The following is a 21,755-nucleotide window of genomic DNA, read 5'->3' on the forward strand; positions in this document are numbered from 1 at the left end:
ACCCACAAGGCTAAGTACTTCCCACCTTCGTCCAATCAGGGGCAAGCATACATTCTGACTACATACATACTTCCTGCCTACGTACCTCTCATCTATGTGTGATTAAACACATCCTGGGCAGTAGGAGAAACCAAGCTTGTTTACAGAAGCAAAAAAAAAAAAAAGTGTGGCTTGTTATCTTCCATGAACAACAGCCCCTGGCATTCCAGGAAGTTACATCCTTGGGCAAGTGGGGCTTACAGGTTAGAGACATTTTTGTTTTATAGGCCTCTTAAGCACAGTAATTTAAACTTAAAACATAATTTTAGCTATCAGAAGGCCAGCCAGGGAGACACAGTGAGACCTGTCTCAAAAACACAAAAACAAAACAAAACGAACAAAAAGTAGGTGGTGGGCCAGACTTAGGCGGGAGGCCATAGTTTATTTCCATGTGTGATTAATAAAGACACAGAGAAGTGTATAAAAAAAGTGATATTTCTTTAATTTAATGTCATGACCTGGAAAGAGCAAGTTAGCTTACGTAATCTAGGCTTCCTCTTTACACACAAATGGGACAGATACAAGATTGGCTCAGATTTCCAACCCCAAAGAAGAGCCAAACTGGGTCACAAATCTTTAGGAAGTCCCTGCAGCAACTCTGCTGGGCCCAACAGGCTCCACAGGGTGAGGGGTCCCGCCTCCTTCCCCTCTCTGTAGCTGGCATTACACACGCCTCCTTGGAGAAGGGGACAGCGTGTAGCCACCTCCTGTCCCCAGGGGATCTCTTCCTGGGACCACAAGCATGTGTGTGCACGCCTGGAAGGGCGGCGTGGCTAAGACTCTGTACAGGAGTCTCTGCTGTAGCCACTGGTCATGAGCGGCCCAGTTATGGCAGCAAAATGGCAATGGGATGGTGATGTGGGGAGAATGAGGGCTCAGCACTCAACAGCAAACCTGCTTGGCTGAGGTTTTTGTAAATGCTTCAGATAGAAGATGGAAAGACAGACAAGTCCTTCAGCCCTCTGAGACTATGTCCTGCTTGAGCACAGAATTAAAAGCACCCCACTTTTTGCCTCCCCTCCCCTCCCACCTCTTACAGTCAAGGATAGTCCTTGCTTTGGATTCAGTCAGCCAGTCGGGGGCATCGACAATGCACCAGGCACTGAGTAACAGAGCAGGGGCGGGGAGGACTGCTGAGCAGGGCTCTAATGTGCACTGTCTTTCAGATGTGCGGTCCAGCAGAGAGGAAACAGGGTGGCCACAGAGGCTGGAGCCCTCCCAGAAGGGGTTCAGCTATAGAATAAATACGACTGGCTAGAAGTGAGCTCTCTAAAAAATTAATACTAAAATAAAGTCAAAACTAGCGGTTCACCTCAAGTGCACTGCATCAGGAAACAGGAGTCCACAGGGTTTGCCTTCTAACTGACAGCACCTGAAGCCCACCTGGGCCAAAGCCCGGGGTGGGGCAAACTATATAACAGCTACCCAGAGGTGTCATGGAAGACAAGAGAGTGGCCAACCCTTCCCCACCACATACAGCATTCCTGAACCAGGCTGGCTGCATGCGTCTCGGGGCATTTCCAAGAGCTGGGCTGTGCCAGGATGGTGGCGGCCCACAGCAGTAAGGAGCGTCCCCTGAGAATGGAGGCACGGTGGGAGGAAGAAAGGGCCGGGGTTTCCCAGTGGCGCTGGGAGACATTCTTCTGTGGGTGTTATTGCATTTCTGCCAGCGCCACTGGCAGGATGGCACTAGAAAAGGTGGCGTACCTGAGGTGGGGCAGCCCATTGAAGATCCTGTGCTGTGACAGGCCCCAGTGAGAACCAGTCTGTCTTTAAAGTTGTCCTGGATGGAGTCTGGGCGAAGTCTCGAGCCTTAGACCATGACAACACACGGCACATCGCCAGCACACACAATCCCAGCTAAACCTCCCAGATTTCAACAAGGCAGCTCCACTGGGTCCCGGGAGCCCAGCAATTTCCTTTTCCCAGTTCCCTTCATTTCTCAGACTAATAAGCCCCAAATATCTATCCAAGAGGGAGCTAGCCACATGGTCCACTCGAAGCCACTCACAGAAACCACTTACAATCACGGCAGAGTGCTGGCTTAACCTCTGCCCTCACTGGAGGATGCTGTCCGGCTGCCCATTCTGGGCCACCTGTCCAGGGTCAGGGGCCGGGGCTGGGGTGGGTGTGTTACTCTGCAGGTAGCGTCGGAAATCTTTAATCATGGGCCGGAGAACCTGGATGAGGACACTCAGGGCCGCCTGGGTGCCCTCCATGGCCTGGGCCTGCCGCTCCTGGGCGCAGGCCTGCACCTCCTGGGAACGCCGGATCATCTGCAGCAGGTCATTCTGCTGCTCCAGGTGCTGGGCGATCTCCTTTATGTGGAGGTTGGTGACCCGCTGCTCCTGGATGAGCTTGGCCGAATTGAGGGCGATGCGGCTCTTAAGTGCCTGCGGCTTGACAGATGCGTCTGCATGCTGAGTTATCATCTCCACCGGGGCCTCGGTCGGCAGGGGCTGAGGAGGCTCGGCTGTGCAGTACTCCACCACTCCCTCCTCCAGGGCGTGGAAGGTGGCCTCAGTGGGGACTGCCGAGAGGAAAGAACAACAGCAGAAGCAGGTCATCCTTTGGAAGGAAGGGTGCCGACTCTGCAACACGGGTAGGAGGACACTGAACCCTGTGTGGCAGGGACGCAAAGGGGAATTCCGGCCTCCCCTGGCTGTACTGACATAAAAACACAGTATCTGAGAGGTGCAGTCCTCTTTGTTTCTCGAGGCTGGGATGGAACCCAGGACCTTGTTTATGGAAGCATGTGCTCTACCCTCGAAATACTCCTACAACCAGATTTCAGGATTGCACTCTATTGGTAGCCAGAGGGAAGCCCCCAGATCTGACAATAATGCCAGCAAAATCTTAGGAGACTTATCTACTACTCAGCACTCATTAGCTCATGGAATCCTCCAAGGGACAAGAGGTGGACACTGTCGTCTTTAGTTTCAGAGATGATGAAACAGAACCACTTTTCTGGGCCACTCTGAACTAAGTCCACCCCTTCTGTGTGACCAGTTAAAGAAGGAAGGGCCACAGCAGCTCACATGTTCAGAAAATGCCTTCCTTCTCTTTAGTCACCTTGGTCCTGAAGATACCTAAGCATCCAGCCTGGTGGCGGTGGTGCACACCTTTAATCCCAGTACTCAGAAGGCAGAGGCAGGGTGAGTCTCTTAGTCTGAGATCAGCCTGGTCTGCAGAGCAAGTTACTGGACAGCCAGGACTACACAGAGAAACCCTGACTCAAAAAACAAAACAACACCAACCATAAAAACCAAAACCGAAAAACCAAAAAACTCCTAAACATCCTTGAAGATGCTGTTCCAGAACGGTATCTGACTTGGACCAGCGCTTTTCCTCCTCTTCCCACTTCATATGGACTGGACTGGAGAACTATGCAGAGGAGAGCACACACCCACACACCATTGAGAGCCTGGAGGCTACAGTTCAAAGCCTATCATGGCCGAGCAGAGTTCACAGCTGTGGGCACACATCCTTATCTCAAACACAAAACCTAACCAAAGTTAGCTCTGTTATCAATGACAAGACCCTCCAAAGGGACATTAGGTGCTTGGGCCTTCGTGCATGTGGGAGATGTCAATCTTGTTTCTATGTTCTATATGTTCATATATATGTAGGTACACATGTGTGTGCACACATGTCTGTGTTCATACGGAGGGGTTCAGAAGACAGCCTCAGGTACCATCCCTCCAGTGCTGCCCACATCTTTTCTTTTTTGAGAAAGGGTCCTTCACGGGCCTGGGCCTCTCCAAACAGGCTGACTGGCTGCTAGGGTTACAACTGTGTACCTCCATCTCCTATCTTCCCTACCTTTGAATGCCATCAACCATATGTTCCCTTCACACCAGGAACTCTTGGGAGTCCTTGGGTTTTCTCCTCTCATAGTTAAGCTGTTCATACATACGTCATCTGCTGTAGTAGAATACAATTGGCCCATATATTTAATTTTTGCAGTGCTAAGCAAGTATTCTACCACTGAGCTATCTCCCTCATCTCCAGGAAATGTTAAATACTTTTGGTATTTTTGGTGCCTAGCATACATGTCTTGATGAATGGATGAAAAGATAGAAATCATGACGGTCCTGAGAATGTGTGTATTGAAAACACAGACTACCGTTGGGCAGAATGGACATCTCACTTGGACATAGAATTCCTAGCTAGTCACTCACCAAGTATATCCTGGCTGCCTAGGAATACAGCAGATCCTAAGTCCCATGGGGCTACAGATGCAGTCTCTTGTCTTCAAGACTCTACAGGTCAGCAAGTGGGAGTCATGGACATCCACATGCTGAGGAAGTCTCCAAAAGAACAAGATCATTTCTGTCTGGGGAGTTCTTGGAAGGCCTTATGGTCTTTCAAGATCACCATCTGACTTTTGACCCTTGGCAGCCAATTTGCCCCAGGCTGCCCCAGCACTTGCTGGCCCTTCCCATTTATGTGGCAGAACTGAGCAGGAGAGGTCACTCACTCTGTGTCAGGGTGACCGTGGCTGCAGCTGCCGTGGCCGTGGGTCCGAGGGCCACGGGATGGATCTCTGTGGTACTGGGCAGGCTGATGATGGTGGCCTCACCCAGCAAGTTGCAGATGCGCTGTTGCATAGGGGTCAGCAGTACTGGAGCTATGGCTGTGCCACTGCCACCACTGCCACCGCCTGTCCCAGGTCCACCAGCTCCATCCTCTTCTGTGGGCCCTGGGGCCTCGCCACCTTCTACAGCAGCTCGGACTTGGGCCACTTTGCGGCGGACTTCGGTCTTGAGGTCGGACCACTTCTTCTTGACTTCGGGCAGCTCCCTACGGCAGGTGGCCACAGCGTTGACTCTTCTCAGGATGCCATGCCAGGCTGCACTCTTGGCAGCCAGAGGGACCCCAGCATTGAAGTGGTTCACCAGCAGGTGCTTCTTCAGCTCTAGTTCTTCCACGATGATCTCCACCTCCCGCTCTGAAAAGTTCATCTTCCTCTTCTTGGCTGGAACAGCCATGGCCTCTCCTAGCCTCACTTCTTAAAGAAATTATAATGTCCTTAACAACCCCAATTTCCCTTCTCTTCTTTTCCAGCCTCGCCTCTCTCCCACCCCCCACCCCCAAAAAGGGGGACAGGCAGGGCTTGCTTGAGGCCAAGCACCAGGCCTTAAGTAATCCCCCTCACTACGCAAAGTGCGTAGGGCCCAGCCCTGACCGGCCCGACCGCCGCCAGCCAGCTGCGTAATGGCTTCCTGAATCTGCCTCTTCCGCTGGGGTGTGCGGAGATCCGCCCACTTCCCTTCTTCCCGCCCCTCAACACATCCCTGAGAAGCCCCGCCCCCAGGCTGGCGTGCCTCAAATACCTCGCCGAACACTGGCTCTCCAGGCCTGCCATTCTTCTCAAGGAAACACCTATTTGCCAGAACTGACTTGTTCATTGGTCTAAAGGCTTGTCTGTTGCTTCAGCGTCCGCCCACACGGCCTTTATTCACATCCATTGGGAAATCAGTCTGTCGTTCAATTGTTGGTATTGCGACTATTACATTGTTAAATTCAGCTATTTTATTGGTAGTTTAGGAGAGTACTAGAAACGAATCTTTTGATTTTGGTTCGTGTTTTCGGTCTTGAGCCGTCGGTGCATTACATTTTCATTTTATTCAGTGTTGCTAAGAGTGTCTTCTAACTTCAGTCCACAGTTGCCCTCATACAAATCTTATTTCCACGGATAGCTACAATTTCCTCTCCGTACACAACCGCTCCCCCAGCCTCCGCAGTCTAAGTAGCGCTTCTGAATGGGAACTGTACTCAGGGCCTTCTGCTTGCCTACTTCCCAGAGTCAGCCAATCCCCGCCTCTCTCAGTTTGAATCGACTCAGAGCCAGCGTGGTGGCCCCGCCTCCTCATTGATCCCGGAGCCGCCATCCCGGCCTGTGATTGGGCGACAGTGTACCAGGGTCCGCGCCTCCGCGGGCCGCTGGGCGGGGCTCCCGGAAGCGGCCCCTCCCTCCAGCCTGCCGGCTTCTCGGAGCCCGCGCTCGCCGTCTGGGTAAAGTCGGCGTGCTTCTCCGCGCTCCGGTAGCCTGCCTGTCGCCCTCCGCCCCGCGTCCGGCGCCCCCGCCTCGCGCCCGATGGTGAGCAGTGTGTTGTGCCGCTGCGTGGCCTCCCCGCCGCCGGACGCCGCCGCCGCCGCCTCGTCGTCCGCCTCGTCGCCGGCTTCCGTAGGGGACCCGTGCGGCGGCGCCGTCTGTGGCGGCCCGGACCACCGGCTGCGCCTGTGGAGTCTCTTCCAAACACTCGACGTCAACCGCGACGGCGGCCTCTGTGTCAACGACCTGGCTGTGGGGCTGCGGCGCCTGGGGCTGCACCGCACGGAGGGCGAGCTCCGGGTAAGCTTGCGTGAGCCGTCCACGCGGGCAGGGAGGATTCGGGAGGTCCTGGGAGCGATCCCCGCCGCGGGGACGGGCTACGGGGCGTTTGGCAACCCTCTGGAGCTTGGCAGGCTTGAGTGGACGCTGCTGGAGCCAAGCGGGACCCCTGGAGTTGGGGGTAGTGTCCCTTGACTGACAGATGGAAAGGACACTCACACTGTGTTGAGTGTGGGACCCCTCAAGTGGGTGCCCGGGACGTGAGAAAAGCTTGTCGTGGCACCCTTGGGTCTCTTTGATGGGCAGAAAGCCCCTTGCTTCTACTTTCCTTCGGGCAGAAGGACAAATCTCAAGAATGCCTTCCGGGCCAAATGGTGCCAACCTTGCCCCACACCCAGGTTCTTCTGCATCCATTCTCATCGTCACCCCACCCTCTTTTAATCCCTCTTGTTTCCATGCCACCGGGGCTCCTGGTTTGATTGCTCGCAGAAACATGTGGGTGTTGTGGGGAAGAAAAAAAATGGGAACTGGGTTCTAGGCAGATCTATGTGGATGTGGGTGGTGCCGACTGAACAGTTCTTCTGGCTTAGACCCAGCCCCCACGGCTGTTCCAGAACACTGGGGTCATGAACCATTTATGGAGTCGGAGTGTGGGTACATTAAAGAATCGGAAGGAAGATTCTTTTTTGTTTTTGTTTTGTTTAAGACAGGGTTTCTTTGTGTAGCCCTGGCTGTCCTGGAACTTGATCTGTAAGCCAGGCTGACCTCCAACTGACAGAGATCTGCCTGTCTCTGCCTCCCAAATGCTGGGATAAAAGGCCTGCGCCATCACTGTCGGGCTGGAACATTTTTCAAAAATTGAAAGTGGGGTACATCTAAGGATATAGTTGGCTGGAGTGGGGTGGGCCAAATCCAGAAGGCAGAGGCGGAGTAATGGCCACCTCTGGGACCACAAGAAATAGAAGTGCTGCTGTTCCTGCGCGAGAAGCCCTGAGCAGTGGCTTTTTCTTCCCTTTCGGTTTCGCCGTTGGGTTCTCAGTTTGACTTTAGCTGCGGCTGCCCTTTATATTATTTTGGCCTAGTCTGGCATACAATGTGCTTGGTTCTACTGAGCAGTTTGCCTAATAACTTGTTTCTTTCCAAAGTTTGTGTTTGGTTCATTTGTATGTACAGTAATTAAGAATCTCATAGCCAAGTGTGAGGAAAACCTGGTAAGATGGTAGTGAATCATGACAGGTTGGTTGCTTGGGTGGGCACACATCAGGTGTCATGTCCAAGATAATCTTAGATCAATAGCTAAGATATTTAGCCTACTTAGGATCAGCGTAGGAAGCCCAAGTACAGCACTGTGTAATGTAGAATCCTTGGGTTAAGCCCAAGAGATTTAAAGATAAGGTTTCTCTATGTAGCCATAAGAGCTTAGTTTTAGGGGCTGGAGAAATGGCTTGGTAGTTAAAAGCATTTGCTGCTCTTCCAGAGCTCCTGAATTCAATTCTCAGCACCCACATGGTGGCTCACAACCATCTGTAACTGGATCTGATGCCCTCTTCTGCCCTGCAGGCACACATGCAAATAGAGCACTCATGTGCATAAATAAATCTTGTAAAAAATAAAACCAACTGTAAAAAAAAGTTAGCTTTATACAGAATAGTGTTATGAGCTGGATATTTCCATCTAATTCATCTAGTGAATAAATCATTTTTATTTCTGTTTTGTTTGTTTGTTTGTTTGTTTTGACGCAGGGTGTTACTAGTGTTTGTTTTGACGTAGTGGTTCTGACTGTCTTGGAACTTACTCTGTCAACCAGGCTGGCCTTGAACTCACAGGGATCTGACTGCCTCTGCCTCCCAAGTGCCTGGATTAAAGGTTACTTTTTGAAGATAGGATAGCTGAACTCAGAGGATCTGTGCCCGGGGCCGAGGGGGGGGGGCAGTGCAGCTTGGGGGTCCAAGTGAACCTTGCTCTTAGGAACCTATACAGGTGTGTGTGGTACCAGGCACACTGGAAACAGCTGTCTGTGGGAGTGAGTGTGTTCCATGTTTATACCAAACTTTGTGACTCTGCAGGGGTTACCATGTTCTGGCATTCATAGCCTATCTGATATTGATCCTAATCCATTTTTTTGGCAGTGATTTTTGAGCAAAGACAAATAAGGAGAAAGTGGCCATTCTTCAGTGCTGAGAAAGCCTGTTTGTTTGAGACATTTTCTTGCTCTGGTAGCTCAAGCTCAGAACTCACTAGGTAGTCCAGGCTGGTCTCAAATGCACAGCCATCTTCCTACCTCAGTGTCCCTGTGTATCTGCCCTGCCCCACCCTTCCATGCTGGATTATAGTTATGAGCCACCACCCAGGTAAAAGAAAACCTTTGGTTAGCCTAAAGGAGCTTAGCTCCTGTGGTTACTCTGACTCCACAATATCTGACTCTTTGACTGACCTAAGTTCTGTGACATGAATTTTTTTTTTTTAGAGGATTGAACATCAATTTATTAAAAAGTCAAAAAACTCCCAAGAGTGGGAAATACCCTAAAAGTTTTATTGTTACTGTTGACTCGGAGCTCTTCTAGCTTTAAAAAAAAATTTAAGTTAATATACCAATAATGTGTGTCATTGGGTCTCTTCATATGTGCTTCATTAATCCTTTGTTTTTACTCGTCTCCCTCCCTCTCTTCCAGCTTTGAACAACTTAAATTGTTATACTGCTTTGAGAAAGATTAGAAATGATTCACTTTATTAGTTTATTGCTTTAGGGAAAACATTTAAGCATTAGAAAGAAAAATGTTCCTTTCTGTAAATAACTAGGCCGTAGCAAGACTCCGCACCTCTTGCACACCCCCCACCACTTCCTGTTGAATTCATTACTATTTGCTGCCTAAAGGAAAAGGCAGCGCTGCTGTTTTTACAGAACTGGTAAGAGCCAAAGAACTTGGGGGCCCCCTGGGTAGAAATGGGTGCCTGCTGTGGGGTAAGCCTCGATAAACATGGAAGCTGCTTCCTGTGGCCCATGGGAAACTGGTCTGAGGTGGAGGTTTTCATAGGAATCAGCTATGAGCTCTTATCAGCAGATACAGCGAACAGGGGTCATGTGACTCCACAAAGCCTCTTGCTAGCTAATAGCAGCTTGACGTGAAGTTTTCTTTTAAAAATAAACCAGTAAGTTTTGCCTTCTGCCTTTGTTCCAGAAGAGACTGAAACAGAAAAATTACTTAAAATGGAAATGGGCAGAGAAATTCATGGCAGCCAGCCAGGGAAATTTTCTTTATACGAGGCATGTGAGGAAGAAGCCTGTCTTGGGACAAAAGGAAGGGAAGGGTTTATTAAAGAAAGAACTAAAAGATGACATCACCGGCAGTGACTTAGGGAGATGACACTCAGACTGGGCTACTTATAGCATTGGCTATTTTGGGCATTTTCATGTGACCAAACAAAATTTATGTCTTAAAACAAGTTTAAAACATAGGTTAGGACTTGGCAGCCAAGTAAAGGAAGAAAGCAGTTTGTTTTACCTGTAAACAGCTGTGCTTTTCTCTAGATAAGACTTGTGGGCTCTCCTAGGGGCAAGAGTTTCATCCTGAGCATTCTAGATGCCGTGTTGTGTGTTGTTTGCTGTTCTAGAGACTTGTGTGCACAGTGAGCCCTACAAAAACAAACATGACAGTAACATGATTTTACATCATTTTACAAGGGAAGAAAGAGCCAATCCAAAATGATAATGCTTTTAGTGGTAGCATGGCTTCAGGTTAGGAGAGTGGCTGAGCAGGAAGATCGCTTGAGTCCAAGAGTTTAACGCCAGCTTGCCAAATATTGCAATATGCACTCCTCTCATCTTTAATGAAGTGAGATCCAGACCTGGCCTTTGGGGAGAACTTGGGAAAGATGAGGCCTCCCCAGTGCCGGGAGGGCAGACACGGGTCCTGTGCAACTGAACAAGCGATGTGCCACCTAGCCCCATCCCTAGCCCAGGCACCCACTCAGAAACAACCGTGGTGCTTCCACAATGCAGCTTTCAAGGTTATCCCAAGCATCCCATCGGAGAGCAAGAGCCCAGCTTTCCCTGTTTCTTTCCCTGACCTGAGTCGTGGACACAGGGCGTAATCTCTGTTGACTGGAAATTATCAAATGAAAGATTGTTACTGTTGAGCTGGTATCGTTTAACTAGACAGAGTCTCTAAACTTCCTACCTTCTTCATATTGGCCACAGCTAGATAGATTTAGATAAGATAGTCGTGCCTAAAGAAGAAAGAACTTATTTTTTGATACAGGATCTCACTTGGCCCAAGCTAGGCTTGAACTTGCTGTGTTACTGAGACTAACTTTAGAATTTCTGATCCCTGAGTGCTGGGATTGCAGGTATGTGACATCGTGCCTGGTCCAGGACTTTGTGCATGTTAGCTGTAGGAGGAGCCGCTTAGCCCCGAAATAATCACACAAAAACTGTATTAATTAAGTCACTCTTTGGCCCATTAGCTCCAGCTTCTTATTGGCTAACTCTTACATATTAATTTAACCCATTTCTATTAATCTGTGTATGGCCCTGTGGCTGTGACTTACCGGCTAAAGTTCTGGGCATCTGTCTCTGGCAGGGCTACATGGTATCTCCACCCTTCTTCCAGCATTCAGTTTAGGTCCCCACCTACCTCTATTCTACCCTATCAGGCCAAGCCAGTTTTCTTTATTCATTAGTGGTAATCACAGCATACAGAGGGGAATCCCACATCACTAGGCAAGCACTCTACCAATCGAGATACATTCTCAGTCTCCTCCTACCCACTTTGGGTGAAGACAGGGTCTCTTATAGCCCTCACTGGCTTGGAACTTGCTTCTGTTCTCCTGACTCAGCCTTAGAGGGTTTGGATTACAGGTGTGCACTTTATGCCCAGCTATGGAAGAGCCTTTCCCTTGGGAAGGGGACAGACATCATTGGCAATAATGTAATGGCCCATTAGGAAAACCTTAGACTGAGTGTATGTGTATTTATTAAATTCATTGTGCTGTATTGTTGCCAACTTAGTTATTGGCTCAAATTCATGATCATGGGGCCAATTTGAAAGTGTATACATATTTGAAACTGGGCATAGTGGCACTGGGGAGGCTAATGGAAGGGGGTTGGGAGTTCAAGGCTAGCCTGAGGTACATAGTGAGTCCTTGCCTCCAAAATAATACTCCAAAGCTGATACTTGGAAAGATGGACCAAAATAATGAGAAGGAATACTTCCTAGTCTGTCTGGAGTGAAGCTTCACAGATGCATCCCTTTGTTCAGAGTCACTAATTGCTGAACTCTCTTAGGAACTACATGGGAGTGAAGCAAACAGATCCTCTGCTGGAATTCATTTGTAATCCAGCTAAATAAAACTGTGGGTAAAATCAGTGGACAAAACTATTGGTCTACCAAATGCATAGAATTTTCCCATTTCCTATTAGAATTGGGTTTTCTTGAGAATTGTGTTTTCTTGTCTTTTCCTTTTTTTTTCACATATATAACTTTATTTTATATGCACTGGTGTGAAGGTATCAGAGCCCTTGGAACTGGAGTTACAGATAGTTAATGAACTGCCGTATGGGTGCTGGGAATTGAACCCGGGTCCTCTGGAGGAACAACCAGCACTCTTAACCACTGAGCCATCTCTCCAGCTCCTCTTTTTCTTTTTCGGTTTTTTGAGACAGGGTTTCTCTGTAGTTTTGGAGCCTGTCCTGGAACTAGCTCTTGTAGACCAGGCTGGCCTTGAACTCACAGAGATTCACCTGCCTCTGCTGGGATTTAAGGTGTGCGCCACCACCTCCCTCCTCCCTTCTTTCTTTCTTTTTTTTCCTTTCCTTTTCTTTTCTTTTCTTTTTCTTTCCTTTCTTTCTTTCTTTTTCTTTTCTTTTTCTTTCCTTTCTTTCTTTCTTTTTCTTTTTCTTTTTCTTTTCTTTTTTTTTTTTTTTTTGCTTAAAGACGCGGTTACTCTCTGTAGCCCTGGCTGTGCTGGTATTTACTGTGTTAACCAGACTGACCTTGAACTCTCAGGGGTCCGTATATTCTTCCCAGAATGCTGGGATTAAAGGTGTGTCCCTACATCTGGCCTAGAACTTTGAGATCTGAAAGAGTCACTGACCACCAAAGTCATGCAGTTCCTGTTCTCCTTTCCCCTTACTTTGCAGCGTCATTCAAGGAAGGTCATCTAACCTGTAACCCGGATCATGTTAGTTCTTTGTTACCTGAGACCTGTAGTCTTATGTCAGCTAGTCATGTGCTGAAACGTGCCTTCAAGAACAGAAGAGCAGTCATGCAGGACCCCTTTAGGAAGCCATAAACCAATCCTTATGAAAATGTCAAAATGAAACCCATTATTTTATACACTGACTAAAAACAATTAGTAAAACTTTGAAAACCACGAGTCATGGTGGCGCACACCTGTAATCCCAGAGTTTAGGAGGCTGAGACAGGAAGTTTTTAAGCTTGAAATCAGCCTGGGGTGCATCGTGTGAGACCTTGTTGACCTCTGCCCCCAATACACGTACAAAAATTGGGAAACTTGCTGTGTTATCCTCCCATGATGTCTGCCGATCCTGCTAAAAGCTGTAGGTGTTCACATGCGCATCTTATGTAATGCACCTTGCATGCATTTTATGACTTCCTGGAAGTTGATAGAGTACAGTGTTTGCTAAGACTCAGCCAAGGCAGAGAAGCCAGTGGAGAGAAGAGCGTGCATTCTATGGTCTGTCTATGGAATCCCATAGAGACAGAAAATGGATTACTGGTGATCTAGTCCAGAGATAAAATAGAAATATGGTAAGGAGGGATGGTAGGATTTCTTCTTGAATGCTAAAATGTCTTCAGGTGAAAAATGACTGTTAACACACCTACAGAGATACTGAAAACTACTTTTTTTTCAAAAGGTTCTCTTGTATCCCAGGCTGGCCTTGAATTTAGTCTGTTGGCAGTGATGACCTTAACCTCCTGAACTTCCCGCCTGCCCTGTGCTAGGAGGCAGAAGTAGGCCACCACACCCAGTTTATTCAGACACCCAGTTTATTCAGTGCTGGGATTAAACTCAGGGCTGTGCTTCATTGCTAAATACAGCCGAGCTAAATCTCTAGCTCCCAATTGTGCCCTTTAAATAGTCGATCTGTGTGGTATATGATCTGGACTCAGATGTTTCTATAGCTTGTTTGCTAGCTGCAGGACCATGACCAGGAGGTCTACCTTTCCCAAGATTCTTTATCAGTATGGCAGTTTGAATCTCTCATTTCAGATGCTGGTTGTATGGTTCAATTTATATATTATGTTTGTGTGTGTGTATGTATTTTTCCAGATTTTGTCCACTTTTAATAATGTAAAAAGTTTTTCTTTTAGATTTCTCTTTTCTAGTTGCTTTCTGTTGCTGTGAAAACACCGACAGAACAAACTTGGGGGAAGAAAGGATTTATTTGGTTTATGCTCCTGTGGTACAGTTAGTTCATCATTGAGGGAAATCAAGTCAGGAATCTAGAGGCTTGATTCTGAAGCAGAGACCACAGAGGCTTACTGACCTTCCTCTGGTTTGCTCAGCTGCCTTTTTATATAGGCCAGGCCCGCCTGCCTAGGCATGGCACTGCCATGGTAGGCTGTCCTTGCCTATATAAATTAGCAATTAAGAAAAACCCCATGGGCCAATCAGATGGAGACAGTTCCTCAGCTGAGGGTATCTCTTTCCAGGTGACTCTATTTTGTGTCAGAAGTTCCAGTATTCCAAAAACACTCGGGTTTTTCCCTTCACCCAGACTTGCCGTGCTCCCGGTTCACTCTGGCCACCAGGAAGCTTGCAGAGAGTCATGCTGTGACACCTGTTGCCTTCCATGGTCAGAAGTTCAGGAGATCAAAGGAATGGCCCGCCTTAGCCCAACAAGTTTCACGTTCTTAAACAGCACCTTTGTTCTTGCCCTACCCCAAGTGTTCTACTTCTTGGAACATTTTTGTGCTGCGTGACATGGTGGCGGGGCAGTCATCTGCAGCATGGCAACAGGCCTCCGATAATTTTTGAGACAGGGTTTCTCTGTGTCGTTCTGGCCACTGGAACTCGCTCTGTAGACCAGGCTGGCCTCAAATTCAGTGATCCGCCTGCCACTGCCTCTGAAGTATTAGTATTAAAGGTATGCGCCACCACTACCTGACTAGCCTCCGACTTTTTTTATGCTAAGAATTAATGTTTTGCCGGGCGCTGGTGGCACATGCCTTTAGTCCCAGCACTCGGGAGGCAGAGGCAGGCGGATCTAATCTTTTTCAGATTTATTTATTTTTTATAATATTTACTTATTTATATTTTGCGTACATTGGTGTTTTGCCATGAGTGTTGGGTCTCCTGGAACTATAATTACAGACAGTTGTGAGCTGCCATGTGGGTGCTGGGAATTGAACCAGGGTCCTCTGGAAGAGCAGTCAGTGTTCTTAACCACTGAGCCATCTCCCTAGCCCCCAGATTTATTTTTGTTTATGTATATATGTTCGCTTGTTTGCATGTATGTGTGTGTGTGTATGTATGTGCATGCACCATGTGCCTGTCTGGTGCCAGTGGAGGCCAGAAGAGGGTATCAGATTAGATTCTGCTAATTTGCCCAGGCTGACCTTGAGAGTTTACTCTGTAGCCTAGGCAGTTGTCCTCTGCTTTCCAAGTAGCGGCGATTGTAGGTGTGATCCACCATACTGGGTCTGATACATACCAGGTGACTTTTCCTCCTGTTGACTGTTTAAAAACATAATGCCTCAAATTGGTTAAATGTGCTTCTGCCTCCAGTCTGCGTAAGTGAGAAGTGAAAGGGTATCAGGAGTAAAGGGAGTGTGACCGTGGAGAGCTGACTCATCCACAAGCTAAAGCAGTTTGGAAGCAGGTGTGGGTTCTGAGAAGCCTGGGCTTATGAGCCTTGGGAAGATTAAAATGAAGACATTCTGAAGGACTAGATTACTGTTTATAACTGTGGGTGTTCAGTCCAGATGTTTCCTGGGACACAGATGCTCACAGCACTGACCTACGAGCACTTTGTTCTCGTTAGTCTTTGGTAGTGTTGTCTCAATTTCAGAGATGACTTTGAGGTTGATAAGGCAAGCTTCAGTAGAGTTTAGTTAAAACCTTTGAAGGTTTTACCAGCCAGTGCTATTTTACACGCTTGAGTCTGAGGCCTAGAAGTTGGGCCAAGTCAGTACCAGAACCCACTATTTTGAGTCTACCCAGTTGAGTTCAGCACACAGTCTCCTTCCTCCTATGGGATAGGAATTTACCCTTAAAGTTTTTACAGTATTGCACTAGGTGTACTTTCCAGTGACCCCAGCACTCAGGAAGAGGCGGAACTGCAAGTTCAAGGCCACTGTGTATGGAAACAGATAAAAACCTTTACAGTGTGCTCTTTCAGCCTATGACATTGGCACATCAGTGCATAACCCATTTCAGCCTGTTAAGGCCCTTGGTCATGTTGAGGAAGCCCCTCAAAAGGTAAATGTTGCTCCACCCCCACCGAGCACTGGGGTTATAGTTGTTCACAGCCATCTGTACTGGCCAGAAATGTTATCTTCAGGTGGACTTTGAACCCATAGGATGTTAGATCTGGAGCACATTCAGGTGTGCAGTTCAGCCTCCACTCTGCTTACCAAGGAAGCGGCTTGCCCAGGGCTCTGCGGAGGCGCTGGAAGGAGCTGATCCAGTAGCACCTGTAGAACACACTGGGACGCAGCTCACTTTTCTCCATTTTTCTTTCATGTTTTTTTAAAATATTTATTTATTTATTATGTATACAATATTCTGTCTGTGTGTATGCCTGCAGGCCAGAAGAGGGCACCAGACCTCATTATAGATGGTTGTGAGCCACCATGTGGTTGCTGGGAATTGAACTCAGGACCTTTGGAAAAGTAGGCAATGCTCCTAACCGCTGAGCCATCTCTCCAGCCCCCCATTTTTCTTTCATGTTGTAGGTGTAATTTTATTCCTAGAGTTTCTTCATTTCCAACTTATAGGAAAAGGAAAATAGGACCAGAGAAGTAGATAATTTCATAATTAAATATATTTCTGAATGGTTTTCAAGAGCTGGTCTGGTTCAAACAAGTCATTCTTTGTTAGAATTCTCCCAACTACCTTTGACAGTTCTGCCGCCTGAGGAAGGCAGTCTGAGTAGTTTCCTCTTCCTGCTATTTGGTTATTTATTCCTGAGACACACTCTCATGCTTTACCCTGTCTGGCCGTGAGTACATCCCTGTCTGCCTTTGTGTCCCAACATGCTTGTGGTCTTGGGAAGTTAAGGGGGTACCGCATCACTGATCTGTTTTGTTTGACTCTGCTGGATTGTCCCGGCTGGCTGGAAATTCCTGGGCTCATATAATTTTCTTCCCTCTGGTTTCCATGTGCTGGAGCTACAGGTGGCCCTACCTGATCTAGCCTGATCCCAAGCTTTGATCCTTAAGTCAGTTTTTGAGAAACCAAAAACTGTTTTTGGCAGCTCTGGGGATCAAATCCCAGGACCTTGTGCAAACTGGGCATACACTGTACCACTGAGGCCACAGGTTTGCCTCTGGACTCAGAGAAAGTGGAAGGGTGTGGATGGGAAGGTTTTGATTGTTTTAGGCACGTGGGGTTTTACATGCTGGCCTCAGTTCGTGTCTACGTTCTCTCAGGAACTTGGTAGATAATCTAATCAGAATGAGAACCGTGGTCTTGGGGAGAACGTAGATCATGGCGTGTTTCAGTGAAGACTGGTTTCATTCTTGTCCTAATTTTGTACACTTTTTCTTTTAGAGACAAGAAAAAGACATCTTTGTTGAAAAGGCATTCATTCACCTTGAACGATGGGGCGGGCTTTCACCAGCAGGAACAAGCCTCTCAGGAGACTGATGTGTAGGCCTCTTGTTCTCTGCCCCAGTCAGGGGTTTTCTCTGTTTCCTTCCTAGATGCAGATTAGGGGGTTCCATGCTTTTCAACACTACCACCTTTACCGCCTGAGCAGTGCCAGGGGACAAGGGCTGGCTGCTCCTTGTTCTTTAATTGAGGGCTGAGTCACAGGCAGGAGGGTCTGTTCTGTCCATCCTGCCTTACATCCTGAAACTCTGGCTCCCACAGAATAGCTTAGCGAGGAACTGAATTGAATTAGCTGGTTGATTCGTTCCAGCTTAGACGCCCTTACCTGCTACAATTGTGCCTCTGAAATAGTAAATCGTGACCACGTGACTTTGAACTCCTGTGTGTCTCTTTGCACATTTGTATCTTTTGTTTGTTGGTTTCAGTTCTGGTTTTGGTAAAAAGCCTCAGAAGAGTGATTTTCTACCTGTGGGACTCGACCCCTTGGTGGGGTGTTGGGTGACCCCTTCACTGGAGTCACGTGTCCAATATCCTGCATATGAGATATTTACATTACAACTCATCAGTAGTAGAATTACAGTTATGACGTAGCAGTGAAAATCATTTTATGCTTGGGGGTCATCATAAGGAACTGTATTAAAGGGCCACAGCATTAGAAGATTGAGAACCGCTGCCTTCGAGCTCAGGCTTGACCCATTTAGCTGGTGGACAGGGGCCTCCCTGTGGCCTCATTGGCATAATCAGTCCTCATTATGAAATCAGTCAGCCAAATCAAACTGGCTTTCTGTCAAATGAAGTTTGGCTTCATTTTTTCATTAAAAAGCAGGTGTTCCCTCTGCTGACAGCACCTGTTCTGAATGTTATGCAAAGTAATGCAGAGATGAGTAGCAGGTAGTTAGATAGGTAGACAGGCGTGGAGTTGAGGTGGGCATCGTTGGCACGGGAGCAGGCACTCCTGTAGGCTCTGTTATGAGGCTTCCACGGCCCTCTGTAGTGGTCCTGTGTGCTCTGCGAGGGCATTCTACCCTGGACATTTATTTCCTCGGGTCATTTGGAACAAGCCATTTATTTAATTGCTTGCCACCAGGTTCATTCCTTAGAACCTTTTTCTCAGCAGGCTCGGGTTCTTGAAGTGTGGCTTTCTACTGCAGATGGGCACCCTCATCTTACTGAGCTGCCAACGCGTACAGGCTGCAGGTTTCGGAAGCTGTCTGTGCCAGCCCTGTGTTAGAGTTGGGTGGGCCTCCAACCCAGGAAGCTGAGTGAAGTAGCATTAGAGATGTGGTAATTGACAGGTGACCCCAAAGAAACCAGTGATCTTCCCAGTGCTCTGAGTTAGGTGCCGCGGCATGAGAGATGGGCTGTATTAACCACTAAGATGGAAGAGTTTTAACAGAATATTGGTGAAAGCACACACAAGGCATAGCAGGTCCTGGTCTGTGCAGGTGATGGGACGCGTGTGATAAAATACCCCTCAGCTTGAGTCTGGGTGTGGTTGTTTGAAACAGACTGGACCTCAGAGGGCTTTCTTTGATAGGTGCTGTCTGGTTTGAAGCCAGACTCTCTTGAGTGTTCTTCCTTAAACCTGGATTGTGAGGGTTCCCTCTGCAGCTGTCTCCTCTTTGTACCCTGCCTCTGAATACTCTGATAGCAGCCTTATCCGTTTAATGTTGGGAGCTTAGATTGCCCAGCTCCATTCAAGCTCTTCCTCTGCATGAGAGCCTGGAAACTCCAGGCAGGAAACCATGGCAGTGCAGCAATTGCCTCCTCTACACTTTTCTCAGGAAGCACTGGCCTTTGTGCATGCTCAATGGCTTGAAAACATTGCTTCATATAGCCATAGCTTTTTCTTGTTATAGGCAGGAAGGTGTGAATCAGTTCTTCATAATCCTGACTGGAAGCCCTGGTGTTTGTAATTCAGCTCCGTGATATGGAGAAGTTTGATTAAAAGCCAATACCTACTACATGAGGAAATTTTGTAGGCGGGTACCCCAAACATCACTATCTCCTTTATTTTTCTGCCTTTCTGTGCCTAAGCAGGGTTTAAGTGTATGAGAGTATTAACTTGTTAGGCTAGGGCTGGGCCTTGGTAGGTAGAGCACTTGTCTTGCTTGGATAGGCCCTAAATTCAATCCCCAGTATCAAATACACACACACACACACACACACACAATTACAGAATTGATGTATTTATTGGGTCTTGGCTCTAGACTGGCCCAAAGTAGCAAAAACAGTTCTATTAACTGTCCCCATTTTGCACATGGTCTGGTGGCAAAGGCCTATAAATCCAGCTTCTTGGGGTGGGGGTACAGCAGGAGAATCAAGTTCAAGACTGTCTGGATATAGAATGGGTCTAAGGGCAGCCTGAACAATTTAGAGACCCCATCTGAAAATGAAGGGGGGTTTTGTTTGTTTGTTTTTATTTTTCTCTGTGTATCTCTGGCTGTCCTGGAACTCACTCTATAGACCAGACTGGCCTCGAACTCAGATCTGCCTGCCTCTGCCTCCCTGAGTGCTGGGATTAAAGACATGTGCCACCACTTCCTGGCTTATGAAAAGAAGTTTTATTTATTAAGTGCTTGTGATATAACTCAGTGACAGAGTTCTTGCTAGCAGAGACTCTAGATTCCGTCCTTAGTAGGGGCGATATGTGTTTGGTGGGGACAGAAGAACAAAAGAAAGAATATTGAATCACTAATAAAGATTATTGATTTTTATTTTTATTTCTTTGGTTTTTTTGAAATGGGGTTTCTCTGTGTAACCTGGCTGTCCTAGAACTTGCTCTGTAGACCAGACTGGCCTTGAACTCACAGAGGACCACCTGCCTCTGTCTTCCAAGTGCTGGGATTAAAGGTGTGCGCCACCGCAGCCTGGCCACAGCAGGACTGGTGGTCCTGGGTGCTATGAGAAAGCTGACTGAGCAAACAGTGAGGGCCAGCCAGCCAGTAGCACTCCTCCATGGCCTTTGTACCAGTTCTGCCTCCTGTTCCTGTTCTGACTTTCTTAGATGGACTGTGATTAGGACATGGAAGATGAAATAAACCCTTCCTCCCCAGGTTGCTTAGGTCATGGTGTTTTATCACACCAATAGAAACCCTAACTTAGACAGTCTTAGAAGGAATTGGGGGTGTTTGTAAGTCATCGGTAGGCCTAGTGTTATAAGGCCTTGGATTCAGTCTCCAGTATGCTTAAAAAGAAAAGTCCTTAGCCCAGGGTGGCGGGAGGAGTAGTGGAACACACCATTAATCCGAAGCAGGCGGATCTCTGAGTTCAAGGCCAGCCTGGACAGTAGAGTGAGTTCCAGGACAGCAGGGCTGCTCAGAAACCCTGTCCTGAATAAAAAGTCCTTCACCCAGTTTGGAACACCAGCAGACCCGGGCTGCTCTAGTCCTTGGTGTTCTATAGTGGGCAGCAGTCAGCAGAGAGATTTGGACCCTCAGAGTGCTGAGAAAGGGACTGAGTGCTCAGCCCTAAACAGGACAGCTATAGTAACCTCCACCACCAAAGCCAGTGCTCAGGAGACATCTTTTATTATTATTATTGATTGATTGATTGATTGATTGATTGTGTATGGTGTTCTGTCTACATGTGTGCCAGCACGCCAGAAGAGGGCACTACATCTCATTATAGATGGCTGTGAGCCACCATGTCATTGCTGGGAATTGAACTCAGGACCTCTAGAAGAGCAGCCAGGGCTCTTAACCTCTGAGCCTTCTCTCCAGCCCCAGCTCAGGGAACATCTTAGAAGAGGAGGTAGAAAGAATGCATGGGGTGGAGTGTTGTGAGAGGAGCTTCTGCACACACCTGACTGTGAGGGTCACGAGGTTACCTACTCCAGATCAAACAGGATCAAGACAGCCGCAATCCTGGTATAGATAGTCTCAAGGCCCCACCCCAGCTGAGGTCACCAGGTACCCCAGCAGGTCACTTTTATAGGTTTCTCATGCTCCAGTTGGATGACTCCAGACTTGTGCATCTGTGAGCAACACTAACTGGAGTTAGTGGGTTATTTACAAAAAAAAAAAAAAAAAAGTATAGGGGGCATAAGGGAAACTGGGGGAATGAGTAGATCATTTCTTTGGATACATTTAAGGAATTCTCAAAAATAAAGGAAAATTTATAAGCAAAGTTATGTAACAAAGATACTATGTGTACGTGTGAATGTGTTTATTTGTGGGTTTGCGTGTATGAGTACTTCTCACATCTACAGAATAAACTAAAACTGAAACTGTGATGCAGAGGGCTGGAGCTTTTGAAAGCTGGTATCCAACTAGGTCCCCCCCCCCTTTTTTTTAAATTTTTTTGAGACAGGGTTTCTCTGTAGCTTTAGAGCCTCTCCTGGAACTAGCTCTTGTAGACCAGGTTGACCTCGAACTCACAAAGATCCACCTGCCTCTGCCTCCTGAGTGCTGGGATTAAAGGCGTGTGCCACCACCGCCACCGCCTGGCCCAACTAGGTTTCTTTTCTGGGTGTTGTAACAGTGGGAGAAGCTGAAGGTTCCCATCCTTTCCCAAGAATTTAATGAACTTTTGGGGGGCTTACATCTGTTAATGTGATTTTTATGTGTGTAAATATGTTTAG

At 47.7% G+C, this 21,755-nt stretch overlaps 2 protein-coding genes across 3 annotated transcripts in view; one reads left to right on the forward strand and one right to left on the reverse strand.

Moving 5' to 3' along the window:
- Positions 1-456: 456 nt before the first annotated feature.
- Positions 457-5,269, reverse strand: Naif1 (nuclear apoptosis inducing factor 1). Its single transcript, XM_087899737.1, has 2 exons — positions 4,520-5,269; positions 457-2,569 (listed from the first exon to the last, which is right to left on the reverse strand). Exons 1-2 carry the CDS (start codon positions 5,028-5,030, stop codon positions 2,097-2,099), a joined length of 984 nt encoding a protein of 327 aa, XP_087755863.1. The 5' UTR covers positions 5,031-5,269; the 3' UTR covers positions 457-2,096.
- Positions 5,270-6,052: 783 nt separating this feature from the next.
- Slc25a25 (solute carrier family 25 member 25) overlaps positions 6,053-21,755 on the forward strand; it is a 33,598-nt gene continuing 17,895 nt past the window's right edge. Inside the window, exon 1 of one of the 2 annotated variants that reach the window (XM_048432100.3) lies at positions 6,053-6,397. In XM_048432100.3, coding sequence (XP_048288057.2) covers positions 6,140-6,397 — 258 coding nt within the window. In that variant the 5' untranslated portion in view covers positions 6,053-6,139. The remainder of the gene's footprint in view (positions 6,398-21,755) is intronic. The other variant, XM_085681363.2, reaches the window with a different exon arrangement.

The sequence above is a fragment of the Myodes glareolus genome, chromosome 21 (genome assembly GCF_982192425.1).
Source record: "Myodes glareolus chromosome 21, mMyoGla1.1, whole genome shotgun sequence".
In the NCBI taxonomy this organism is placed as follows: Eukaryota; Metazoa; Chordata; class Mammalia; order Rodentia; family Cricetidae; genus Myodes; species Myodes glareolus.

What these genes read in the sequence shown, in the direction of transcription:
- Naif1 (XM_087899737.1), bottom strand. Translation starts at nt 5,030, where the DNA reads ATGGCTGTTCCAGCCAAGAAGAGGAAGATGAACTTTTCAGAGCGGGAG. An exon ending in CACGGTCACCCTGACACAGA is followed by an intron (nt 2,570 to 4,519) that starts GTGAGTGACCTC and finishes TCCTCTCGGCAG; the next exon opens with TCCCCACTGAGGCCACCTTC.